We start from the raw sequence: 19,593 nt of genomic DNA on the forward strand, positions 1-19,593 counted from the left end.
GTGTTGCAGAATGGCTGGATGAAGCCGCGAACATGTCAGACAGAGTTTTCACACCATCAGACGCCTTTATTTTCCCCTCATCTCTTCATAGGCTGCCATCATTCATTCTGACAGTGAAATCATTAGACCTGTGATATCCAATTCCTTTTATTTTGACAGCATCTCTCTCTCTCTCTCTCTTGCTCTCTCTCTCTCTCTCTCTCTCGTCCTCTCTCTCAGTCGGCTCTGGAGAGCATTTCTTATTAAGATGGCTTCGCTGTTTCATCTCTTTTCAAAGTCTGACCTGAATCTGTATACATGCTCTGAACCACGCCAACATATTTCTGTCATCTCTTATCAAACCTCTTAAGGCCTCACGGCTTTAACAGTTCGGTGCTAGAATCTCAGCAGTTCAGACGCAGTATTTTAAGAAGAGTGAATAAATAAGCGCCGCATTGTTTATTTATAGGTCCCCACCACTCAGCCGTGCATGCTTGTCTCTTGTTTTGCATTTGTTTGTATGTTTTTGACAGCGTTCTCCAATTGCATCATGCCATTGATTCTGCATCGGTGACACGCAATGTGGCAGCGTTCCAGGAGGGAGTCTGAGGAGGAGGAGGATGAGGAGGAGGATGTTCTTGCTTGCCCTCGGCTCTTCACACCATGCTATTGCTTCCCCTCTCTCTCTCTCTCTCTCTCTCCCGGGAGAGGGACGCGTCCAGGCGGCGGAGCTGGCTCAGGAACCCGGCATTGGGGAGGATGTTCCTGCGGCTGCGGACGGCGGTTATGGCCTCCGCCAGGGTGAGTCCCTCTCTGATCATGAGGAAGGCTAAGACAAGCGCGGCCGAGCGGCTCACCCCCCTGGCGCAGTGGACCAGCACCGTACCTGCGTCAGCGGAAAAAACATCGGCCGTTTCCATGAGCAATGGCCGACACCTCAACATCTTGAGAGGTTATGTATGTAGCTGCGTCTATAAATAACTTCAATACCAGTGATTCACAACCATTTTCATATCAAGGACACTCAATCTCATATGCACTAGGCCATGGGCCCCAATTGATTAGATTCCATCTCTGGGATCCCTGGGACTTTTATTGTAAATTATGATTTTGTTGTATCATCCATACCTGTCTATGCGATATTGATGGAGATAGCTGTGGAACGAGGATCAAAATAGTCGCTATTGAACATTCTCTAATGGCGCTCAAGTCTCGTAAATGACGTTGAACGATTAATCGTTTTGCTGTGGACCCCCTGGAACCCCTTGAAGGGCCCCCTGGGGGGCGTCCCCGCACCCCACCATGAGAGACGCCCGTCTATGATGTATTCTATCCAGATTCCGTGAGCCCTGGCCGTACCTCTGTGGAGCAGAGCTTTGTGAACGAAGTCGGCGGTCGACCTGAAGAACGGGCTCAGGTCAAAATCCTTGCGGTCCGCTGCCTCTACCCCGTGGTACGCTACTATGGCCGTGTCCCGGTAGAAACTCGGCCCCGTGTCGATGTGCCGGGGCCCGTCGGCGGCGTTCACCACGTGGCTGATCCCCAGACGTCCCAGCAGGGGCTTGTCCCGAGCGGTGGACCTAAACACATGACGCGGAAAGGGCAGAATGGGCCCGACGGGAGAGGAGGGGTACGTTCCTTTGCCCGTGTTTTCAAAACTGTATGAATACCCGTCGGCGAGAGAGGGAGACAGACTTCCCATCGGCTCGCTAATTCATTCATTGGGGCCCACTTTGCGCTAACACTTTCAAATTGTCATATTGCTGCTGCATCCTACAGTGAGATTGTCACTTACGCATCTCCGATGTAGAGGTTGGGCCAAACCTCGTTGACGGGGCCGGTGGGCGTTCTGTTCTTCAGCAGAAGGCCGAGCAGATTGCAGGTGGGTGGTGTCTGGGGTCCTGGCTCCTCCTCTTGGCTCATGTCTGGGCCCTTTAAGATGGCTCTGAGTAATACCGTATCACTGCAGTACGCCATTATCATACCAATATGTTCGAGGGCTGAACGCTAAGCGCACTTACCAAAACGGGGCTTTTTAGATTTATGCATTTGGAAAAAATGGCGAAAAAGAGAGTGCAAGTTAATAGCCGGTGAATGAATTCCAGAAAGCTTGTTTCCTTCCGTGTGTTTCTGTCTCTCAGGGCTGTTGTTTCTTTTCTTTTGTCATAGGAAGAAAATAAACTTCTTGAGCTCTGATCTCGGTGGCCGTGTTTTACATGTGAGCTACCAAATATCAGTTGAGTAGAGACAGCTGAGTATGCCTGTGTGGCCGGCCAGGAGAGGACAGGGCTATTTATTCCCCTGTTGACTACGCCCCGAAACCAGAGAGCTTGACATCCGTGACAGCTCCTGCTTTAGAAGAGCACCAGTGTTGATATATAATGTTTTTTTTTGTGATATAAATGCACAATTTGACTGGATAGTTGCTCGTGCGCCCACATTAACAAACCGAATAATGCAATCGTGACAGACAAAAAGCAGCAAGTCATTTTTATTTTCACTATTAGGCATTTCATTATTTGACGCAAGGTACTTGATGTAAATGTAAAAAATCTAGTACGTATGGTCTAACTTTCCAATACATGCAAGAGAAACCCTGCAATCATATAAATCGGAAATTTGTAATGTCGAATGAAAATACAAGCGAAACAAAATGTACATCCTCGTCCTCTCTGCTCGACCTACGTACATCTTCGCATCCCGGAAGGTGTTTGGGTTCCTCCTCAGAAGGACCCCTCAAGGCTCAGCACGGGGCTTTGCGGCAGTGCAGCTTGTGATCCAGCTCTCTGAGTTGTTCCAGGAAGCCGGCGTTGGGGCCGATGTTCCTGTTGGCGCTCACCGCTTTGATGGCCTCGGCCAGGGTCATGTCCCGGTGGATCATCAGGTAGGCCAGGACCAGGGTGGACGAGCGGCTGAGGCCCATCGCGCAGTGGACCAGCACCTTGCCTGGGGAGCGTTCGCGACACAAGCCGGCGTCAACCGCCTTACGTGGACGTTTGAGCTCCACCTTTGGTTCCCCGTTCCCGGTTGGTTGACGAACAACCTGTGGATCAGTGTTTCTGGCCGCTTTTTAGGCCGACCGTCTCATTTCTGCGGCCGCTTTGTGGTTTACCAGAACCACACATCACAGAAGGGGAAGGTGCCTCTGACTGCTGAACTCCAAAGTTTTCGACAATGTTTTTCGACAAATGTTTCTACAAATGGTAATCCCTGGTTCCTTATCACGGGGGAGGATTATGGCCCAGAGGAGCGCGTAATTGAACTGTCTTGGTGGCTGTGTATTTCTGCGGGGGATTACTGTAGACCCCAGCGCACACTGGAGCGCCCCAATCAGCCGGCGTGTGAAGGAGGAGGCCCGGTCTTATTACCGTCATGTCAGATACTGCCTTCGCTTTGCATAACAGGAGCGGCACAGGCCACAAACATAATTGTGTAATTTCCATGTCCAATGAAAGTGTTGCTTACAAATTACCAGGGCAATCCATTTAAAAGCAATTTTCCCGTCCAGGGTCTCAGTTTATGAGGAGATTACCAAGGGGGGGGGGGGGGGGGATATTAAGCTTGATATATTGTTCTGCATTTGATTTGCATTTTAACAACTCATACAACACAGGAGTTGGGGGGTAATAGGAATTGACTGACAAATGTTTCAAAGCTATTCTTGCAGAATTATTTAGGTTCTCCGGGTTCATCTTTTAAAAAATGATGAGAGATGGCTTACACATGACAGCCGCTCCTTACCTGTGGGCGAGCACAAAGCGCTCTTGATGAAATTGGCCGCCGGGTCAAAGAAGGGGCTCAGGTTGAAGGATGGCATGTCGAAGGCCTCCACCCCGTGGTAGGTGATTTGTGTGCCTCGGTAGAAGCTGGCGCCCGTGTTCACGTTGAACTTCCCGTCGGCGGCGTTAAGCACGTGGGTGATGCCGTGAGCCTGCAGTGTCCTCTTGTCTTTTGCTGCATACCTGACGGGAGGGGGCTTTTTTCATTTCCACGGCCGCAGGTCACAACAAAAAAAAAACAACGAAAAAAAAAACAAGCTTGCATAAGAGCCCCTCGTAAGTCAGCCGTAGATGGCCACTCACATGTCTCCGATGTAGATCCCGGGCTGGACTTCGTCGAGGTGACCGTCGGTGCTTCTCTTCGTCCACATCAGCCTCTGGAGCTCGGAGGCCTGGGGGGTCTCGTACCTTCCACCTGCCCCCTCAGGGCTGGCAACGCGGCGGCGGCCCCCGGACATTCCTGGAAGCTACACCTTCAGGCTCTGCTTCCTGCTGCGCCAGAGCATCATCCCCCCCGTACCTTAATATATACATCATGCGGGCCGAGTACAATGGGATCTCTTGGTAAATGTATTTCCTGAGATTAGATCAGTACAAGCTTCAACTTTTCCCTTCCTGCAGGCAAGACTGACCTGTGAATTTACAATGTACACCCCGGGCATTGCTAAGGCTGATGTTATGCTGCTGTGTGCTTTTGCATTTACTCAGGCAGCTGTGTTATTCTGCCTTCAGCTGGGATCCTGCAGACGCTCTTTGTGCATCACATTGTCATTGTAAAGAAACCGGCGGTAGCTCAGGCGCTTATTTCCATTCCGCTGGTGTAGAGAAACATAATGTGCCGCTAAGGAGAGGGGCTTGCAGACTTATTGTCGTGTCCATGGGGATGAGTCATTGAGACCAAATCTGTTTCAGTGACCTTTTGTAAAGCTGTCGTGGCATATGGAGGTGCACTCAAACATCTTGATGGCTTTATCCATCTCTACCTCTCTAAAGGGCGAGAACTATTTATGTGGTGTACTCAGGCACATGTGTCACCCTCCACCTCCTTGCATAGAACAATATGTATATGCAACGGAAAAAAAACCAACCCGTAATCACTTTGCACGATCTCCGCGCACTCCGAGTGCAGCCTAAGTTTATACTTTGTAAGTTGACGAGGAGAGGTAAAGTGTGTCTCTGTACAAGTACAGTACAGCATGTGCTTAGAGTACCTGGAGGCTCTTCTCTCGCTCTCTCATTGATCTGCACGCACAACCCTTCACTCCCTCCCACAGTCGGGGCAGAGAACTGATTTCCCTGGTGCACATGTTGAGCTGCGCGTTGCTTTCACAGCCTTTCCCCCCCCTTAGGCTAACCTGTCCTTCCTGCTCCACTTCTGTGTAATTAAAGATGCTATGTACGGGGGAAAGTGCCCACGGTTAGCAGAGAGGGCAAATAGAAATGGCTTTTTACCTGCTCCGGGCCTCTTCTTGCCGGCTTTACCAACTACGCTCCTCTCTGTTGCCTCGCGGACGTAGCTTGTCTGGATTTGTCGGCAAATTAATGAAAGAAGAAGTTGCGGGTGATTCGCCGTGCAAGTGCATTAAAATAGAACTCTGAACTCATTAGGGAAAGTGTTTTACCAGCACGTTTTCCTTACAAATGAAGGAAAATTGCCTTTAATGTATAGTATGCAAATATATACACTGCATCTCATGCATACTGTGGATAAAGGACAAAACGTTGAGCCTTTGAGGCAGTTATCTCCTAACACCACTCATAAGAATAACATCGTTACTTGCCTTAGTTTGAAAGGTCGAATTTCCAAGTCTCCCTCTCTCGCCCCGCCTCCCCCCTTTCTCTCTCTCTCTCTCTCTCTCTCTCTCTCAGAGCTCCATGTAGGTCGACAGTACAGCTGTCTGTGTTCTCCCCACTCACCATCCCACAACCTTTTTTTTTTTTTTGCACTACGTTAACATCTGAAACCCGTCTCAAAATAATTCTGGCATCACCCTCTGCACCCCTTGAAGGTTATCCGAGCCACCGGCGTAGGGAACTGGATAGGATGTTTTTTTGTTTGTTTTTTTTGTTTTTTTTGTAAAGAGAATTACACCACTTGCTCCTGTTTGTGCTTTTATCTGCCACAGTGTGGACAGGAGGCCTGGAGAGAGAGTTGTTTATATGCACCGTGGTGGACCGAGAGAAACTGACCCACTTTCAGATCACGCTCAGTTTGTGTGCGGACCGCATAGTGAGACAGAGCTAGACCGGAGAGACACCTTTTTTTAATCCGATGTTCAATTAAATGATTTTAACCAATGGCTAGAGCAACGAGGTATTCAGCAAACAGACTTGAGAAAAAAATACAGATTCCTTTGGAAGGAGTGATAACCTTTTGTGTTTTTAAGAAATACTTTACTGCAGAAGGAAAAACAAGGCACTGAAGAACAGATCACTTTGCAAGCATAAGAAAATTGGTTTCAAGACTTAACTATTCCCCAATACCCTTCGACTTATCATCTGCGCCTCTTTTTTCCCATCCATTGTTCCCAGGTGTGTGTTGGGTAAGACATTTAGGGATTTCCTTCCTCTCCTTCTGAGGCGAACGTCGCCGCCAAATGAAAACCAATTCCGCCATCAAAGGACGCAACACGTTCTCTTCTTCCTCGTGAGCTGAAGGTCGAGGTCCAGCAGCAAGGCCAGGAAGTTGCGATTGGGGTAGATGGCTCTCTTCTGGATCACCGTCTTCAGGGCCCGTTGGAGCGGGATGCGCCGGTAGATCATGAGGTAGGCCAGGACCAGGCTGGATGAGCGGCTCATTCCCATGATGCAGTGCACGAGAACCTTCCCTGAAGAGACGGGAAGATTCCGGTGTGGGGGGGGGGGGGGGTTGGGGTCAGCGACAGGCCTCCATCTTATTAATATCATACATGGCTGCTCGTCTTAAACCGTGGCCTTTCTCCCAACCCTCCAACCCCCTCACCGACAGCGAGCTAAAAATAGTGTCCACAATTCATTGGCTTTCTTCATTTTCGGTCTCTTTGCAGGCCGGGCCTTACTGTCACGTTAATCCCACCCTGTCCTCTGCTTGATCGCTATTCTGAAAGGAGCCATGGAGACATTAGAGACTTAAATTCCGCAAGGTAAGACCCTTATTATTACTGGGCTGAAAATATGGTTTTCGCGGGGTGGCCGGGTAACGACGGGTGACTTTGAAAAGACGGCACGGGACACGAGGGAACTGACTGGAAGGGGTTTCATAAAGGTTTTATATAATGGGGGGAAACAAAGGTTCCGGAGCGTTGTGCGGGAAACTGCAAATGAACAAAACAAGCTGGCTTATGGCGTGCGCATTGCTTAGTGACACATTTCTAATGGTGTTAAGTAACATGAGCGCTGCATTAAGCGCTAATTAATAACTCACTCATTATTGCCTATAAGAGGGTTCTCACCATCGGGGGATTTCAGCGCTTTGTGAATGAAGTCGGCAGCAGGCTGGAAGTAAATGTCCAGGTCAAAGTGGGTGGAGTCATCTGCTGCAAGGCCACAATACACAAAGTCGTTGCCATAAAACCTTTGGTTCCCGATGCTGCCTCGCTTGGTGTGGGCAGCGTTTAATATATGAGTGACACCTAATTTCTGCAAGGCGGGCCTGTTCTGGGCTACGTACCTTTCAAAGCAAAGAAGGGGGGGGGGAAGTTCAGTTGTGAATGCTTCACACAACATCAGTGCAATAACAATCATCGTACGCGATTCTGCATTGGCTTTGTGCGTGGGAGTGAGTGGCTCATACTTACACGTTCCCAATGTAGATGTTGGGCCAGACCTCATCGACTTGATTTAACTGCAGTTTGCACGAGTCCAGAACTTTCTGCAGGTCCTTGACTGTTGGGTACTCTTTCTTCTTGTCCTTCGGCGCTGACATTTTAATTCAAATACCCTTCTCAGAGTAAATTACTTTTCCAAGGCTCGTTGGAAACGCCGCTGCCCGCTGCAGGATGGACGCGTACGAGCAGGTGTTTATCTGCTGTCACCGGACAGAGATCCGTTTAGAGGACACAACACACACTGCAGGCTGCAACGCTCGGCACTGCACTGTAACACACCTCAAACACAAATGAATCTTCCGATATAAAGTGATAAGTTGAATGTGTTATTATTTATAGTCGTGATTTTTTTTTATCATTTCTTATTTCCCATATTACTTAATACAGATATTCCTTTCTCTGAAATGACCCTAGAAGACAAATTATATGTCGGCCAGAGGTTAAGCTGATGGCGTCTGTGGTTCATCTGTACTTTTTTATTCTCTGCTCATTGCGTAACTTTACGTCCAAAGCACGCAGCTGGTTCAGGAATCCTCTGTTTGGGAAGATCCACCTTCTCTCTTTTACCTTGTAGATGGCATCCAGGAGTGAGTAGAATCCTCGCTGGTGGGAACCAAGAGCACAATTAGTGACACCACGCATTTATTTGTCTTGCAGTAGAGTTAACTACATATAGGCAGACAAAGCATACATTAAAGTGGTAATCCATGAGATTAGTTTGTTAAAAAAAAATCCACATATTTGCATATTTGATACTGTATTTAGCCAGCACTTTCTAAGAAACACCTGTTCAATGTATTTGCCTTATAGATGTGCTCTTCTATATGTTGTTTCTATTCTTGGTGACGGGGTGAATTTGATAAAGCTAGTTGTGGTCAGTAAACCGTCGATATGGATTAATATTCACAAAAAATTAACACTGCCCTCGGTTCAGAAAACATCCCGCCACCTCAAGTGGCCGAGAAAAAAAAAAAACAATACCCAGAAAAAAGGCAATCTTTGGAGAAAATAACCTCCTCAGAGCCAAGGGAAGGTAAACCCGGACGTTGCAGTTTCAAATTGAATTCTGGGACTTAGTTGTGCAATCCACCTAAAACGGACCTTATCTTATTGATTTCAACTTTTACAGATGGATACAGCAACAGGGTATTTACCACCAGGTGTGTCTAGTGCTTTCTGAATGTAATCCGCAGAGGGGAAGAAATATCCGTAGAGGTTGAAGGACGGTGAGTCGTCAGCCGGCACTGCATAGTATTCCACTGTGGAGCCATAGAAATCAGGACTCCCCTCACAGTGCATCTTCCCATGGGCAGCATTCATAACATGAGTGATGCCAAGCTTCCATAAACTATAGCGGTCGTTGGCAACTGACCTGTTGAAGGGAAACGACAATATCAACCATAGAGGATTATAGAAAGGAATATTAACCTTAAAAATCAATCGGCTGCATTGCAAAACTCACATATCTCCAATGAACAGGTTAGGCCAGACTTCATCCACGCGGTTGCCAAATCTTTTTCCACCATACAAAACTTTCTCCAGTTCTCTCACAGAGGGCGTGGCAGGGGAGGAGTCACTCTTTTGCTGATCACTGGTCATGACTGACTGATAATACTCAGAGTAGCCTAGTGCACATTATATCCACCGTGTGTTCTATCCATTTATTTGGTTCTTGTAGGTTTACATCTCGTTCCTTAATCTACTGACAAGGACAGGTGTTTGCTCTGGGCTAAAAATAAAAACGAGAATCTAATTTCCAACTGCGGTTTGTTCCATTTGAATCTCAGAATCGGAAACAGAATCTGTTCATTCGGGCCAAGAGCATGTTCCTATAAAATGAATTTGTCTTTGTAGGGGTTGGTGCATTGTATACAGACAATTAACATAAACTATTTTACCAGTCAAAAAAAGAAAATAAATACAGAATACACAAATTTTGTTCTATGCACAAGATTAATTAAAAGGCCATGGCAGGGATTAAGTGGCACGGGGGTTGATAGTATTAACAGTGAGTATAACTATAGTTGGATTTTCGGTACAGGATAAGAAGAACAAGAAGAACAATCTTTAATCATCACACAACACACCACACTACAACACATGCACGCACACACACACGCTTTGGATGGTGGCAGATGAAATGTGGCCTCTGCATTTAACCCATCCTGGCTTGTCCTTCCTCCGGGGGGGGCAGCCAGGAGCAATGGGCAGCATTCGTCGACGCGCCCGGGGACCTGGTGACGAGTGTCCATCGCTGGTCAGACGATGATGTGTGCATGTTTTTTGGGGGGGGGGGTCCTTACTGACGTGAGGTGGAGGAAACCCCATGTGAGCACGGGGAGAACATGCAAACTCCACACAGAAAGGCTCCTATTTGGGAGATAACCCACCGGAGCACGGTGCCAACAGCGCCCCAGGCGGGAATCGAACCCAGGACCTTCTTGCTGTGAGGCTAGATAATAAAATAAATGTGTATACAAATATAATCAAATATATAATAATAATATAAATATATACATATAAATATATATACATATATAAATATACATATATATGAATATAAACAAATATATATATATATATATTCGCACACACACAGTGTATTTGACGTGTGATGCGGTCTACTGACCAGCAGATGTCCCTGTTTGCCAACTGGAGGCGCGATTGCGATACTAATTCAACTGGCCAGCTCTTCGGGACTTTACGGCGCTGTATTATATTCTAACATACAACCATAATGTTGTCTCGTTTTGTTTTCTTTTTTTAATCACTTTTTTACTCATTACAATAAATGGAGACACCGTGTCCACAACCACACAATTACCCTCCAGCGGGGAGAGCAGCAACGACCCTGCCATACACTCTGCTGACCAGCAGCGAGCGCTGTTTCCCCCCCCCCCCGCTTGGTGGCGTGGGCCACGTGACTTTAAATTCCAGCCGCGCGACTCTTCCGGGTGTTACGGCTGTGCTTTGTAAACAGTGACGCGGAGCAGCGGAGCAGCGGCGAAACGCCCCCCCCCCCCCAAAAAAAAAGACGCGAACCATCCCGGCGGACGTCGCTCGGCCTCGGCCAGAGTCCTGTGAGGCGCCGTGCATTTCGCCCCAGCGAAGACAGGCCGCGCCGCGCCCGGTGCCTCGTCCGCTCCCCGCGAGCGGCATTCAGCCACCGGCGTTAGCTCGCTGGGCTAGCCCGGGGCTAAAAGCTAGCGGGGCGGGCGGGTCGTGCTCAGAGGCGTTTCGGGTCCCGCTCCACCCGTGGGTCCACGCCGACACGTGCCTCGGTCGGCCGCGGAGCTGTGAAGCTGAAGCCAGTGGACCAAGACCGCAGCTCGGTGACCGGACCCCATGGCTGGCTGATCTCCAGCGTGAGTCCGATGTAAGTGGTAGGACGACGGGCACGAAAACGGCAGCTCGCCTCAAAACAACAGGCTGAGAAATGATAAAGCAGCAGAATAAAAGTGCTGCAACAGAAACACCCTATCTGTCTATCTGTCTATCTGTCTATCTGTCTATCTATCTGTCTATCTGTCTGTCTATCTATCTATCTATCTATCTATCTATCTATCTATCTATCTATCTATCTATCTGTCTGTCTGTCTGTCTGTCTGTCTGTCTGTCTGTCTATCTGGCTATCTGTATGTCTATCTATCTATCTGTCTGTCTATCTATCTGTCTGTCTATCTGTCTATCTATTTGTCTGTATGTCTATCTGCAGCATATCTATTTGCAGCATATCTACATCTATATCTGCAGTATATCTATCCATCTATCGATAGTATCTGCAATATATCTATATCTGCAGTATATCTATCTATCCATCTAATTAGTTAATCAGCATTGAGTTAAGCCGGTGAGGATGGTGGTTTGGTGTAGCAGTAGGATCACGGATGGAGCAGGATGAATAAATAATTCCCCCTTAACTCTCCCAGGACCAGTTAATGTGCTGTTTCAGTGTCTCTCCCCCTTCGCGTCCATTATTGATGTCCTCAGTGGGCGTGGATCTCATTGTGCAAACTGCTCTTACACATTCTGCTTTCTTACTCCGTCAAAAAGGAGCCACCGTGACTGTGTAAAGTCTGGACTTGACCTTGAATCTGATACAGTACGCCGTTTTTTGTTTTTTTTCTCAGTTCTCCATTGCATTTTCAGTAGAAATAATTATTTATACAAGAGAGGTAGGCATATAAAACAAATTATACCTCTCCCGTATATTTTTCACCAAGTCAAAGTGCCATTGTTTTTGACATGGATGTGGTATATTTTGACTTGCACAGAGAAAGACAAATGTGTTCGTGTCATGGTGGCTTTCTTAGTGGAGTTTGCATGTTCACCCCATGTTCATGTGGCTTTCACTCCAGGTGGTTTCCACCCACCCTCAGTGCACGTTAGGTAGCACTGTCCTGCCGATGCCCTTGAACAAGGCATTGGCACGAGAACTGGAGTTGGTCCCCTGGCGCCGTATTATAGCTGCCCAGTGCTCCTCAATAGTTAGGATGGCTGAAATGCAGAGGACAACAGCGATTACTGAAGTGGTGTTTCTTCTCCTTTTGAAATATGATTTGTGCAATTTGCTTTCAGAGTGCGAGGGAAATGACCCAGCGGAGCGTCCACCGCTGGACCACCAAGCACGTGGCCCGGTGGCTGAAGGAGGAGGGCTTCTGCGACTACGTGGACCTGCTGTGCTATAAGCACCGTCTGGACGGCACCAGTCTGCTCAGCCTCAGCGAGTATGACCTCCGCTCGCCGCCTCTGGAGCTCAAGGTGCTGGGCGACATCAAGCGGCTGATGGTGTCCATCCGCAAGCTCCAGAAGCAAAACGTGGACTTGTTGGAGGAGCTCGGCCTTCCCTTTGACGGCCACTCCCCAACGGGCTCCGGAGGAAGTCTGGACTGGCTGTGTAACGGAGAGGGTGGCAGGGACTGTGACAGCGCTGAGACGGCCCCGGTCGGAGAGGAGTACCACCAGTACACCAATGGGAAGTACAAGCAGCAGACGCGGCGCCTGGATCCCGAGTACTGGAAGACCGTGCTCAGTTCCGTCTACGTGGTGTTCGTGTTTGGATTGACATCCTTCGTCATGGTCATAGTGCACGAGCGGGTGCCTGACATGCGCACGTACCCTCCCCTGCCAGATATTTTCTTAGACAAGTGGGTTCCTAAGCACTCTTTATTGTTACTTTTTTGAGGCATCAGTAAGTAGCCCAAGAACAGCAAATACATATGCAGTTATGACCGCTTTAGTCAGTTCTGAATTGACATAATGTGTTTGTAAGTACAGATTAAAACAGACTTTTTATTTTAGCATTTTAAGTGTAGTGCGGATGGAAGAAGAATTAGTTGCTTTGCTCTTTTTCCATTTTTTCTTTTTTGGAATAAGGATTTCAGACCAGATGGTGGACATTATTAATGCCCTACTTTCTGATACCGTGTCAGTAATTGTCCTCCCACATTCCCTAATAAGCCAGCTTTGGCTGCAACTGTTCCCTTTGATTGACCTACTTTTAAGGGAAACGGTGTGACCTGTTGTTATGATGAGGAGCATTGGAAAGATCTTGGCATTCTGTTGGTGCTGATAGCTGGGAAATACCAGAGCACTCTTGGCAAAATGACACATGATTATGAGGCAAGCTGTCCAGGCTTCCCATGGCCAGACAAGCCATGATCAAAGTAAACGCTGAAAATGTGGAATTTAGATAAATGGTTCACGTTCGTAGTTTTACTACCCGTCAGAACATATCTGTTAAAATAAAATATGATTAAGATTAATAAATCCGCAGGGAATTTGGGTGTTACAGCAGCAGAAAATGACAGCAGTGCATGTCAAAAAAGAGGGGAGGTAAGGCCAGGTGGCGCTTAAGCTAAAGTAATGTCCAAATAGTGCACCAGTAGGAGCAAAAACGTGCAGTGATGGTCCTAGTAAATATGCTGGTAACTTGGACCCGTTTGTGTAGAAATGTCATCAAAATGTACAAAATCTTGCTTTTTTATCTGTTGTCTTTCATCAATTAAAATTCATTTCAATGTATTAGTCCTGCTTGCCTTTTAAACTCTTCCCCTGTGTTTCTGACTAGTGTGCCTAGAATACCGTGGGCCTTTGCCATGGCTGAGATGTGCGGCGTGATCCTCTGCGCCATCTGGCTGCTGGTTCTGCTGCTGCATAAACACAGGTAGGGCACCTCAAGGCGGACAGGGACTCTTTTCATATTTAATAGCACTGCGTGTGATTCACGAGGTTTCGATAACAGCGAGCGCCCCGAGGTCATCCGTGTTCCTTCCTTGTAGGTCGATTCTGCTGCGGCGCCTGTGCAGTCTCATGGGAACAGTGTTCATGCTGCGCTGCATCACCATGTTCGTCACCTCGCTGTCGGTGCCGGGCCAGCACCTGCAGTGCTCAGGAAAGGTAATGTCGAGTTTTATACATTTTAGATTGGGTGTAATCTACCTACACTTTTACGTCGAATTTAGCTCCACAACCCTTTACAAAAGAAATTTGCTGATGCAGCTTTTTTTTCCTTTTTCTTTTTAACCATGCCCCTAAACCACTGATAATCAGACTGTAGCGTGTTCCCTTCCCCTCCCCAGTGGGGCACGGAGGAATTCCAAGGGGGGTGGGAGAAAATGAAGAAAATAAGAAATTTAAAAAAAAAAAAGAAAAAAAAAAAAGAAAGAAAGTAGGCCTTAAACATGTATTTTAAGCATTCAATTGATGTGACTAATTCAATTTCCATGAAATTGAAATTTGAAATGAATTTGCAATAAAATTTGAAATTACATCATTAACCTTGCGTCTGATTAGCAGCACTTATTGTTCTTATTTTCTATTTGTCTATTTATTTTTGTATTTCATTTATTGTTTTATTTGCATTTCCTTGTCTGTTTTTTGTGGGGTTTTTTGCTTTTAGGTGTTTTAGATTTTGTCTATTGAATCTGAAGCACTTTTAAGCTGTCTTCTATCCACTTCACATGAAGTTTTTTGTTAGTTTGTTTTCATTTCATCTTTTTTAATTTTTTTTATTGGTGAAGCTCTTTGAACTGCACCAATAAAAGGTGCTTTGTAAGTAAAATAGATGTATTATGGAAAATAGATAGACAGATACTTAATTCATCCCTGGAGGAAAATTGCAGTGTCACAGTCATCATTTTTATTATTATTATTATTATTAATCTGTCAGACCCTCGTTGCCGCAGCATCAGTTGTCACCATAGCTCCCCTCCCTCCAGATATACGGCGATATTTGGGCCAAACTGCAGCGAGCCGTGGCCATCTGGAGCGGCTTTGGGATGTCTCTAACGGGAGTCCACACGTGCGGCGACTACATGTTCAGCGGCCACACCGTCGTCCTCACCATTCTCAACTTCTTCGTCACAGAGTGTGAGTTTCCGATCGGGATCTGTTGGAACATTTATCAACCTCTCTACAGGAGAGCGGTTGAAGCCGGCGGTGGGAAGTGATAATGTGAAAATAAGTTGAAAGTATTTGTCGCTTTGCTGCCATCTAGTGGACTCAGGCTCAAACTAAAACCACCATAGGGCAATGGCATGGGTGCTGCTCGCTTTAGGAAGTTGTTTCCACATTTTACTTACAAAAATAAAATGAATATTACGCAATCGGAATCAGTTTATTCCGCCAGGTACATTTACATATCTAGGAATTTGTTCAAAAGTTAGAGATATTTGGCTTTCGGGTGAAATTTATAGAAAATCTAAAAAGTTCACACGACAGTGATATTATATCATGAAAGTAGGGCATTTAAGTAGAAGCACGCAATGGTAATTTCCTCATCTCAAACAATTATTTGAAACAAAAACCAACAACAGTGGTGGGTAAACCACAACAAAAAATGTCAGTGTCTCAATAAATTGTCATGTGCCCTTGAGCATCAATTACAGCTTGACAACGACGTCTCATGCTGTTCACAAGTCGACTTATTGTCTGCTGAGGCCTGGCCCCCCCCCTCTTCTTGAAGGGCGGCCCTCAGGTCATTGAGGTTCTGGGGTACAGAGTTACGAGCCTCTACACGGCGACTCAGCTGATCCCATAGACTCCATTTGAGGTGCCCCAGTCTCCAGCAGCCGTTCCCTAACGATGCGACCTCGATGAGCTGGAGCATTGTCGTCCATGAAGACGAAATGAGGCCTGTGTTGTTCATGCAGGGACACAATGACTGGATGAATGATGTTATTCAGGTAGTATGGGCTTGTCACCACACCATTCACAAAGTGTAGGACAGTTCTGTATTGACTAGACACACCTGCCCACACTGTAACACCACCACCACCACCAAAGGCTCGTCTGGTGACACCAGTGGCTGTCACCAGACTTCCTTGATGTCTCCGACATCTTGACACTTGGGTGCCTCTCATGTCCCTTAAATGTGCCTGGAGTTGAGTGGCATTCATCATCCGGTTCCGCAGGGCACTGTTCACAATGAAGCGCTCATCAGTGTGGGATGTGGCCAAAGGACGTCAACTTCTATGCCTTTCTGTGACTCTTCCAGTCTCTGTATCTCTGTTGCAACCTGCTGATGACACTCTGACACTCTTAGCTCAGTGGCCACTTCCCTCTGAGAACATCCTGTTTGAAGCCTTGCAACAGCGAGGTCCTGTTGATCAATTGTTAGGTGTCGTCTTGGTCTCATGATGTCAAAATGTGAACAGCATGATGAAGAGGACTGTTTAAATACCAATTCTAATTGAACCAGGAAATGTATCGGTAGATTCATGGATCAAACACAAACACGTTGTGAATTTTGCCGTTCAGCTCCTTGTTACAGAACAGCAAGTTGTGCAAAAAGTACTGAAACATTGAACAGTTGGACATGTGCATTCAAAAGTTTAGAGAAGGTCAAATTAAGTTCACCTGTAAAGGTTGTAGTGCATTTTAGGTTCATCCTGAAATTTCACCCAAAAGCCGAATATCCCTAACTTTTTAATGTGATCCTATGCAAAGGATATATGGCCATGGGTTCATCTTAAATAAGGGATGATAGAAGTTTGATCACCCTGGAAAGTAATGATGACACCCTGCATCCCGGGGAGTCCGACAGAGTTTCACTTTTAACTTTATCTACCGCAATTTAACGTAGGTCACGGTTAGAGCCGTGCTGTGCTCTCTGTAATTGGTCCTGAAGTTTCGTACGTAATGGTGTGCGGCCTGACTTAAAAACAATAAAATAAAAAATATATATATCTACAAAGTTTTCTAATGCAAATTTTGCTGATTATTTAACTGAAAGTTTCATGACGGCTTTGAAATGTTCAAACAAACAGCCCTTCACATTACATGCAAATGAATGGGCTTCCACGTCCAGAACCCCGATCCCTGATACCCTCCATGTGTAATGCTTTGTCCAGCCAGGGGAATACTCGATGTCGGGAAGCCGCGTCGTTCACAAGCCCCCGTCGCTGCTTCCTTTGAAGCCTAAGCCTTTTGAGCCGCTCTGCAAAAATTCCTCCGTTGTTGACCATACGACCGGTTTCCCCAACAGACACCCCGAGGACCTGGAACTTCCTCCACACCCTGTCCTGGGTCCTCAACCTGTTTGGCATCTTCTTCATCCTGGCCGCCCACGAACACTACTCCATCGACGTCTTCATCGCCTTCTACATCACCACCCGGCTCTTCCTGTACTACCACACGCTGGCCAACACCCGCGCCTACCAGCAGAGCCGCCGCGCTCGCATCTGGTTCCCCATGTTCTCCTTCTTCGAGTGCAACGTCAACGGGCCCGTGCCCAACGAGTACTGCCTGCCCTTCTCCGGGCTGCCCGCAACGTGGCGGCTGATCGGGTGAAGGGCGGCGGGCGCCGTCAGGCTTTTCCGACAATCGCTTCGGCTATTCCTCTCCTCCCTCCCGTTGCCAAGTGCGTGAAAACCGGCGTCCGCAAAGAGCCCTTGAAGCGCTGAGGGCGGTGCACCCGATCCGATCTGACTCCCGGACCTGGCGTGGTGCACAGAGACACAACACGGGTTCTGGGAATTTGCGTTTTCCTGGGGAAATAAACAAAAAAATGTTTAACAGATCTGCCATTTCCCAGTGTCTGCGGGGGATGTCACTTTTATTTGTTCATTTCTCCTTCAAAAAGTTTAGATCTTTTATTATTATTATTTTTTTTTTGTTTACATACATGCACAGCATTTTTCACTTGTTCCACACTTATGTTGCCACCGTCTGGATGGCACATATTAGTGGTTTTGGGAAACCACACCTGATAATTCTCAGGCAGCAGTGAAATTGAAATTTACCAAAATTGTTTCTCGCCGGGTGCACAATCTCGAGATAGATTGTTTGATTGAACATAGATTGAATGCTCGTGCAAGCTGTGCTATAAAAGTATGCATTGAAAGACATTCTCCATGAGGGCTGGTATGTCCGTCCTGTACAGTATTTGATAAATATCAGCGATGTCCATTTGTGTCCATAGTGGCTTTCCGACAAATTGACATTTCCCCTATAAAATCCATTTGCATTGAACGCTATGGACCACACAGTAAAAGCAATATTTAAATTACTTTTCCAACACATACTCTTGTATGACAAGAAATGGAGTTAACTCGTGCCGTCCGACACATGTTACTTGTTTTTTTTTTTTTTGCTTAAAAGTATTGCAAAGCTTTCTGCATTCCTTGAGGTTCCTTTGTGCTTTTGACAATTTTAGTAAATGGTGAGAGTAGTTCAGTACTCAAACTGTGGCAGGCCTTGATTGTCTTTCCGTGGGTTGTTTTTAAATGTCCTGCATTTTCAAGGCTAAGGTATGGACCTTTTGTTTTTTTTTTGTTTTGTTTTTGCCAAAATGATGGAATGGAAAATGTTCTATAATTGTCTTAAATATTTTTCAGTCACCTTATAAAACTGTCAGTATTAGAAATACCGAATACCTTTTAACATTAGGTAAACGGCCATATGCCTGTGGGAAGTTGTATCTTTGATTATTGTTATTACATTGTATAAAAGACCACGCTACAGTACAATTTGAACATATTGGGACAACAATCCCTTGATGTTGTTTTCTCAATAATGAATTGTAGTTCCTCAACAAAACCCTTACATCTGTATGTACGTGTTGATAGTGTATTAATTTATTGCATTCTGTAAATGTCAAGTATTTTTGTATTTTATATGAAAGGTTATTGCAACATGCACATTAACAGACCATGTTTACAGTTGCGCATAACAATTTTTTTTTTGTTATTATTTTTTTAAGTTCATTTATATTACAGCAACTAACAAATCGCCACTACCACTGAGTTGCTGTAAATGATTTGGTTGTCATGGCATGTTGGCACACACTATTTTTCTAAACAACGTTTACGAGCTAATAACCATCTATGCTTTGAGGTCAACATTATGTCATGTTAATGCTCTTGCATACCCACACACCTAGTAATGTCTGTGTTTTTCAGTGATTGTGGAGGCTCTTCCTGTCTCTGTGTAAAGCCGTGTACGTGCCAAGGTCGGATGGAAAGCTTCCAACTCTGTCACTATGCCGTTAGAAGTGTCTTCGCTGGGGGAATGTGAATGGGCTGAAGATAACTTGAGTAATGTTCTGTGTTTGTGAAATAAAAGACATCAAAATAATAAACAGGTGTACTGGTGCCCCTGTTCTAATTTTTGTAAAAAATGTTTCAAGTGGTAATCCGTAACATTGTCTGCTGGGCGGACTGCACAGCCTCCCACAACTGCAACCTTAAAAACGGTCATGTTTTGATTTTCAACATCCAGGTTCACCCTCGCCTTCGACCCAAGACGTTCCCCCGAAAGGTTTCCTTCCTCAGATCCATTGATTTCAGGGGTGTTTTTTTTTTTTTGTTTTTGCTTCATCAAATTCACCGCTTCCAAACTCCCGCGTCTGAGACTTTTCAACAAAATAATAACCAAATAATGTTATGGATTGACATTTTGCATTAAAAATAAAAGGTAAAAAAATGCAACCAGCGTGGTGCAACGTGTTGTTGGAAAACAGTTGCAGTTGCAGGTGTCCACAGGATCAACAATCCTCACTTTGCTTCTGCATAAATGTTGAACTAATT

General features: G+C 46.1%; 4 protein-coding genes across 4 annotated transcripts; 1 reads left to right on the plus strand and 3 right to left on the minus strand.

The window, feature by feature from the left end:
- Nucleotides 1-129: 129 nt before the first annotated feature.
- On the minus strand, nucleotides 130-2,209 carry LOC307245977 (dual specificity protein phosphatase 13B-like). Its single transcript, XM_080021742.1, has 3 exons — nucleotides 1,775-2,209; nucleotides 1,339-1,559; nucleotides 130-865 (listed from the first exon to the last, which is right to left on the minus strand). Exons 1-3 carry the CDS (start codon nucleotides 1,960-1,962, stop codon nucleotides 636-638), a joined length of 639 nt encoding a protein of 212 aa, XP_079877868.1. The 5' UTR covers nucleotides 1,963-2,209; the 3' UTR covers nucleotides 130-635.
- Nucleotides 2,210-2,465: 256 nt separating this feature from the next.
- Nucleotides 2,466-8,054, minus strand: LOC307245601 (uncharacterized protein). The gene is made up of 7 exons (XM_080021245.1): nucleotides 7,535-8,054; nucleotides 7,190-7,407; nucleotides 6,384-6,586; nucleotides 5,211-5,280; nucleotides 4,062-4,218; nucleotides 3,721-3,941; nucleotides 2,466-2,925 (listed from the first exon to the last, which is right to left on the minus strand). Exons 1-7 carry the CDS (start codon nucleotides 7,660-7,662, stop codon nucleotides 2,723-2,725), a joined length of 1,200 nt encoding a protein of 399 aa, XP_079877371.1. The 5' UTR covers nucleotides 7,663-8,054; the 3' UTR covers nucleotides 2,466-2,722.
- LOC307245979 (dual specificity protein phosphatase 13A-like) lies at nucleotides 7,655-9,216 on the minus strand. Its single transcript, XM_080021744.1, has 4 exons — nucleotides 9,027-9,216; nucleotides 8,719-8,936; nucleotides 8,132-8,167; nucleotides 7,655-7,764 (listed from the first exon to the last, which is right to left on the minus strand). The coding sequence occupies exons 1-4, from the start codon at nucleotides 9,161-9,163 to the stop codon at nucleotides 7,682-7,684; spliced, it is 474 nt and encodes a 157-aa protein (XP_079877870.1). The 5' UTR covers nucleotides 9,164-9,216; the 3' UTR covers nucleotides 7,655-7,681.
- A 1,582-nt stretch (nucleotides 9,217-10,798) lies between these two features.
- On the plus strand, nucleotides 10,799-19,100 carry samd8 (sterile alpha motif domain containing 8). Its single transcript, XM_080021578.1, has 6 exons — nucleotides 10,799-10,940; nucleotides 12,143-12,711; nucleotides 13,635-13,730; nucleotides 13,846-13,963; nucleotides 14,785-14,935; nucleotides 17,052-19,100. Exons 2-6 carry the CDS (start codon nucleotides 12,155-12,157, stop codon nucleotides 17,354-17,356), a joined length of 1,227 nt encoding a protein of 408 aa, XP_079877704.1. The 5' UTR covers nucleotides 10,799-10,940; nucleotides 12,143-12,154; the 3' UTR covers nucleotides 17,357-19,100.
- The last annotated feature ends 493 nt before the right edge of the window (nucleotides 19,101-19,593 follow it).

This window comes from Zeus faber, assembly GCF_960531495.2.
Source record: "Zeus faber genome assembly, chromosome: 20".
NCBI lineage: Eukaryota > Metazoa > Chordata > Actinopteri > Zeiformes > Zeidae > Zeus > Zeus faber.

Bases quoted from the DNA above. Each gene is read 5' to 3' on its own strand.
- LOC307245977 (XM_080021742.1), bottom strand. From the start codon at position 1,962: ATGATAATGGCGTACTGCAGTGATACGGTATTACTCAGAGCCATCTTA. The intron at 1,560-1,774 runs GTAAGTGACAAT...TCATGTGTTTAG, and splicing joins AACCTCTACATCGGAGATGC to GTCCACCGCTCGGGACAAGC. The intron at 866-1,338 runs GTACGGCCAGGG...CCGCTGACGCAG, and splicing joins CAAAGCTCTGCTCCACAGAG to GTACGGTGCTGGTCCACTGC.
- LOC307245601 (XM_080021245.1), bottom strand. From the start codon at position 7,662: ATGTCAGCGCCGAAGGACAAGAAGAAAGAGTACCCAACAGTCAAGGAC. The intron at 5,281-6,383 runs GTCCTTTGATGG...CGACAAATCCAG, and splicing joins GGAAGAAGAGAACGTGTTGC to ACAAGCTACGTCCGCGAGGC. The intron at 2,926-3,720 runs GTAAGGAGCGGC...AACGCTCCCCAG, and splicing joins CGCTTTGTGCTCGCCCACAG to GCAAGGTGCTGGTCCACTGC.
- LOC307245979 (XM_080021744.1), bottom strand. From the start codon at position 9,163: ATGACCAGTGATCAGCAAAAGAGTGACTCCTCCCCTGCCACGCCCTCT. The intron at 8,937-9,026 runs GTGAGTTTTGCA...TCCCTTCAACAG, and splicing joins AACCTGTTCATTGGAGATAT to GTCAGTTGCCAACGACCGCT. The intron at 7,765-8,131 runs GTAAAAGAGAGA...GTCCGGTGACAG, and splicing joins TCCTGGATGCCATCTACAAG to CAGATAAACACCTGCTCGTA.
- samd8 (XM_080021578.1), top strand. From the start codon at position 12,155: ATGACCCAGCGGAGCGTCCACCGCTGGACCACCAAGCACGTGGCCCGG. The intron at 13,964-14,784 runs GTAATGTCGAGT...CCCTCCCTCCAG, and splicing joins ACCTGCAGTGCTCAGGAAAG to ATATACGGCGATATTTGGGC. The intron at 14,936-17,051 runs GTGAGTTTCCGA...TTTCCCCAACAG, and splicing joins CAACTTCTTCGTCACAGAGT to ACACCCCGAGGACCTGGAAC.